The sequence below is a fragment of the Muscardinus avellanarius genome (genome assembly GCF_963383645.1).
Source record: "Muscardinus avellanarius genome assembly, chromosome: 1".
In the NCBI taxonomy this organism is placed as follows: domain Eukaryota; kingdom Metazoa; phylum Chordata; class Mammalia; order Rodentia; family Gliridae; genus Muscardinus; species Muscardinus avellanarius.
This window is the reverse complement of record NC_137786.1, coordinates 233,710,979-233,716,650: the sequence shown is the minus strand read 5'-3', so window position 1 is coordinate 233,716,650 and position 5,672 is coordinate 233,710,979. Positions and strand designations below refer to the sequence as shown.

At 52.2% G+C, this 5,672-nt stretch overlaps 1 protein-coding gene across 1 annotated transcript; it reads right to left on the bottom strand.

Annotated features, from left to right (window-relative positions):
- Window positions 1–423: 423 nt before the first annotated feature.
- On the bottom strand, window positions 424–2,141 carry LOC308274841 (uncharacterized protein C11orf86 homolog; the record flags this gene model as incomplete). The annotated part of the gene is made up of 2 exons (XM_080712752.1): window positions 424–522; window positions 1,866–2,141. 2 exons carry the CDS (start codon window positions 2,139–2,141, stop codon window positions 424–426), a joined length of 375 nt encoding a protein of 124 aa, XP_080568878.1.
- Between the last annotated feature and the right edge of the window lie 3,531 nt (window positions 2,142–5,672).

Below are 5,672 nucleotides of genomic sequence, written 5' to 3'. Positions count from 1 at the left end.
AGGCCTGGCCCGTTGCTAGCAGCTGCCCGGGAAAGGGCGGGTGGAGTGTGACCCTGCCACCGGGCAGTGTCCCCGAGACTCTCAGCCCTGGGTCTGGCTTCGCCAAGCTCCGTCCTGGAAGTGGGCGAGTGATCTTCACTCCTGGGCAGCTCTGAAGTCCTTCCCAGGGCTCATAGTCCAAGGGTACGCCCAGCTGGGGGCGGGGGCAGAGCTGAGCCCTTTCTCCTCAGCTGCACTGGGGTCTCTGCTGAGGGCCAGGCGTGGGATGGGAAGGGAGAGCCAAGAGGGCCGGTGACGCGGGCCCCCAGGGAGCCGGTGACAGGTTTCCTCAGCCCCGTGACAAGGCCTGAAGAGCCACCAAGGCCTGAAGAGCCACCAAGAGGCAGGTGATGGGTCTGCGGCCAGACGCTTCCGGTGGCATCTCTACCTGGTGGTGTCCAGTGGGGGCTCCGGGGAGGCCGGGCGACTCAGGGTCACACTGGGGAAGCTGGCGACAAAGCTCTCCCACCTTCTCCTTACCTGCTGGAGGCCAAGGTGGGGGAGGTGAGGGTTCAGGGCCCCCGCACCGCGGAGGGCCTCAGGTGCAGTTCCACACTCGGCCACGAGGTGGGGGTAGATCCCAGAGAGAAGCTCACTGGGGACCCTTCCGGACCTCCCCTTTGCCCGGGGCCAGAGGGCTACAAAATATAGCTCTCTAGAAGTCCCACTAGTTTCTATCTGGCTCCACTCACAATCCAACATATTGTTACATTAATCATATTTTTCTCTCTGCTTTTTTTTTTTTTTTTTTTTTTGCAGTACTGGGTGTTGAAGCCAGGAGCATTCTACCTCTGAGCTATACACCCCCAGCCTTATTTTTTATTCTTTTTTTTTTTTTTTTTGTGGTACTGGGGGTGAAACCCAGAGGCTTTCTACCTCCGGGCTATACTCCCAGACCTTTTTTATATTTTATTTGGAAACAGGGTCTCACTAGGTTGCTGAGAGCCTCACTAAGTAGCTGAGGCTGGCTTCGAACCCGTGCGATCCTCCTGTCTCAGCCTCCCAAGTACTAGGATTACAAGCACCTGGCTCTCTCTCTCTCTCTCTCTCTCTCTCTCTCTCTCTCTCTCTCTCTTTTTTCTCTTTCTTTTTCTTTTTTCTTTTGGTACTGAGAATTAAACCTAGGGGAATTCTACCTCTGAGCTACACTCCCAGCCCTTTTTATTTTTATTTTTTGGTCTTAGAGATTGAACCCAGGGGAACTTTACCACAGAGGTATAACCCCAACAGGTCTCACCAAGTTGCTGAGGCTGGCCTTGAACCTTCAAGCCTCCTGTGTCAGTCTCTCAATTATTGGGATTCCAGGCATGTGCCACCATGCCCAGCAACGTTAGTCATCTTTTTTTTTTTTTTTTTTGCAGATCTGAAGATGGAACCGAGGGGCATTCGACCTCCGAGCTACAGCCTCTGCCCTATTTTTATTCTTTATTTTTTCAAACAGGGTCTCACTAAGTTAGGAAGGCCTCACTAAGTACCTGATCCTAAGTATCCACAAACTGCGAACCTCTGGTCTCATCCTCCCGAATGCTGGGATTACAAGCGAGCGCCACCACGCCCGGCCAATGTTAGTCATCTTAAAACAGCTCTGACCGTATCACCTTCCCTAACACACCTCCATGATAAAACCTTCAGTGACTCCCCAGCACCCATGAGACAAACCCCAAATACCTCTTGGGGCCTCAGTGCCTCTCCAGCCTCCCCTCCAGACAGCTGTGTTTTCTCTGGTCTCCTGCGTCCGTCTCTGAACCTTTGCAACTCCCCCACCCAGCCTCTCGCCTGGGGGCCCCACCCAGCGACACCCCCAATCCTTGGACCCTCAGCCACACCTGTCGGTATTGCCTCAGCCACCCGCTGCCTCCCTGCTGGGCTGGGATCAGCTGCTCGGTGTCCTCCAGGCTCCCCGGCAGCCGCTCCTGGGCAGGGACATCGAGCCCGGCAGTGTCTCCATCCAGGGCTTGGGACCTTGTCTTCTTCTCGCGCCCCTCTCTGAGGCTCAGTGCCCGGCGGAGCTGGCCGTCGAGGGGCCTCGCCCTGGCCTCCTGGAGCTTCCCGTAGGAGGGCCGGGGTCCTCGCAAGGACTGGCTACGCCGCCCCGTCCTCATGGCTCAGTGGCCCTCGCAAGCTCTGGCTGTCTGGGATGGCCCAGAGCCTCCGCCTGGCTGATGAGCAATCACCTGGGGACAAAGGTTGGTGCTTTGGGACGAGGTGGTGGCCATAAACCAAAGGGCGGGCCGCAAGGGGCTGAGCATCCTGGTGTCACTGCCTCTCCAGCTCCGCCACAGGAACAAGCCCGAGGACTGGATCTGACTGTCCCCCCAGCCGAGACCACCCTTCCCTCGAAGAGGTCAGCCTCCTCTGAACCTTGACGCTGCCTGTCCACACCACGCGTCTCATTGGCACTGAGCACATCTGGCTCAGCAGCAGCATGAAGACACGTGTGGATCCGGCCAGCTCCAATCTACAACAGGCAAACACAGAGACACAAAGTGGGGGGCAGGGAGATGGAGAGTCATCCTGTAATGGCTACAGATCTTCAGCTACAGATCTTCAGCTACAGATCTTCAGTTTTACAAGACAAAAGGAGTCTGGATGTCACCGGGAATTAATGCCACACTCCTACTGAACCATCATTTGAAAAATGGCTGACATGGCTGGGCGTGGTGCCGTACCTCTGTAATGCCAGTACTTGGGAGGTTGGCATCGGAGGATCGTAGATTCAAAGCCAGCCTCAGCAACTTAGTGAGGCTCTCCGCAATCTAGAGAGGTTCTGTTTCCAAATACAAAATAAAATGAGCCAGGCGTGGTGGCGAACGCTTGTAATCCTGGCTCTTGGGAGGCGGAGACAGGAGGATCGCGCAGGTTCGAAGCCAGCCTTGCTGGTTTAAGAGACCCTGTTTCCAAATTTAAAAAAAAAAAAAAATAGGTCTGGGAGTGTAGCCTGGAGGTAGAAGGGTTTCCAGGAACCCCAGTACCACAAAAAATAAAATAAAATAATAAAAAACAAATAAAATGAGCTAGGGTGCTGGGGTGTAGCACAGAGATAGGATGCCCCTAGGTTCAATCCCAAGGGGAAAAAAACAAAAGCTGAGCTGGGCGTGGTGGAGCATGTTTGTAATCCTAGCACTTCTGAGGCTGAGAAATGAGAAAGGAGGCTCGCACAGGCTCGAAGCCAGCCTCAGCTACTTAGTGAGGCTCTCAGCAACTTAGTGAGACCCTGTTTCCAAATAAAATATAAAATAGGTCTGGGAGTATAGCCCAGAGGTAGAAGGCCCCTGGGTTTCATCCACAGTACCAAACAAACAAACAAACAAACAAACAAAAAAACAAAACTGAAGCCAGGCGTGGTGGCGCACGCTTGTAATCCCCGCGCTTGGGAGGCGGAGACAGGAGGATCGCGCAGGTTCGAAGCCAGCCGCGCGCGCTGGCTTAGGAGACCCTGTTTCCAAATAAAAATGTAAAAATAGGTCTGGGAGTGTAGCCTGGAGGTAGAAAGGCTTCCAGGAACCCCAGTACCACCAAAAAAAAAAAAAAAAAAAAAAAATCTCCGTGCTTGGGAGGCTGAGACAAGAGGATCGCACAAGTTCGAAGCCAGCCTCAGCTAATAGTGAGGCTCTTGGCAATTTAGTGAGACCCTGTTTCCAAATAAAAAAAATATAAAGATAAGTCTGGGAGTACAGCTCGAAGGTAGAAAGCCTCTGTGTTCTACCTGCAGTACCACCATTTATTTTATTTTATTTTTTTGGTGGTACTGGGGTTCCTGGAAACCCTTCTACCTCTGGGCTACACTCCCAGGCCCATTTTTATATTTTTATTTGGAAACAGGGTCTCTTAAGCCAGCGAGGCTGGCTTCGAACCTGCGCGATCCTCCTGTCTCTGCCTCCCAAGTGCAGGGATTACCCTAATCTATTTTATATTATTACATATTATTATTATTATTATTATTATTATTATTATTATTATTATTATTCGGTACTGGGGATGGAATCCAGGGGCATTCTACCTCTGAGATACACCCCGGCTCTATTTTTATTCTTTTTTTTTTTTTTTTTTTGTGGGTCTGGGGATGGAACTCAGGGGCATTTGACCTCTGAGCTACACTCCCTGCCTTATTTTTTATTCTTTATTTTGAAACTGGGTCTCACTGAGTTGCAGAGGGCCTCACTAAGTAGCTGAGGCTGTCCACTAACTGCGATCCTTCAGGTCTCAGCCTCCTGAATGCTGGGATTACAAGTGTGTGCCACCACGCCCAGTTTATTCTTTATTTTGAAACATGGTCTCACTAAGTTGTGGAGGCCTCACTAAGTAGCTGAGTCTGTCCGTGAACCTGTAATCCTCCTATCTCAGCCTCCCAAGTACTGGGATTACAAGGGTGCCCCACCATGCCTGGCTTTGTTTTTTATTTTGAAACAGGGTCTCGCTAAATTGCTGAGGCTGGCTGTGAACCTGTGATCCTTCTTCTCGGCCTTCCAAATCCTGGGATGATAAGCGTGCACCGCCACGCCTGGCTTTTTGGGTGCCTTTTCAAATCACTGTTATCAGCAACTCTTTTCCTTTAGATGGGAAAGAGGGTATTTGGGGCTGGGCCAGCAGATTCCCTGGAATTGTGGACTCTGGGGTTGAAGGGACCTCACACACCTGGGCCACACTCCTGTTTGTTTTCCCCACTTGATTTTGAGCATTTTTACAGGTTTTGGGAACCCAGAAAATACCACACCCGGCTTGGGTATTTTTTTTATTTATTTTTTATTTTTTGGTGGTACTGGGGGTGGAACCCAGAGGCTTTCTACCTCCGGGCTGTACTCCCATATATATATATACACACACTTTATTTGGAAACAGGGTCTCACTAAGTTGCTGAGAGCCTCACTAAGTAGCTGAGGCTGGCTTCGAACCTGTGCGAGCCTCCTGTCTCAGCCTCCCAAGCGCGGGGATTACAAGCATGCACCACCACGCCCGGCCATTGGGTATTGTTTTGAGACAAGGTCTTGCTTTGTGGCTCCAGCTGGCCTCAAGCTCCTAGACTCGGGGGATCCGCTTGCCTCACTTCCTGAGGAGCCGAGATTACCACCCTCTGCTTTGCTAGTCCATTTTCTAGATCAGGAAACTGAGGCTCACAGAGATTAGTCACCTGGCCAGACAGCAGGGTAGGAGCGAGGCAGAGCTCAGACTCCTAGTCTGGTCAGCCTGGCCTTAAAGCCCAAGTTTACCAGGGCAGGGGGCGCGTGCTTGTAATCCCAGTACTTGGGAGGCTGAGAGAGAGGATCGCAGTTCACAGCCAGCCTCAGCTACTTAGTGAGGCCCTTTGCAACTCAGTGCGACCCTGTTTCAAAATAAAGAATAAAAAATAGGGCAAGGGGTGTGTGTAGCTTGGAGGTCAAATGCCAAAAGGGCTGGGGGTGTAGTTCCAAGGTAGAATGCCCCTGGGTTCAATCCCCAGTACTTAAATAAGTAAATAAAGCCCGAGCTTCTGCCCCTGTGGTCTCTGACCTGGGTCGGCGGCAGAGGCAGGCCAAGAAGCCAGGCGCCCGCCTCCTCCGAGGATGGTCTGCTGCTCAGGCCACTCCTGACTGGGGTCAGGGAAGCACTGGCTGCAAGGCTTGGCTCCCCTCCCTCTCCCCTGAGGCCCGGTCTTG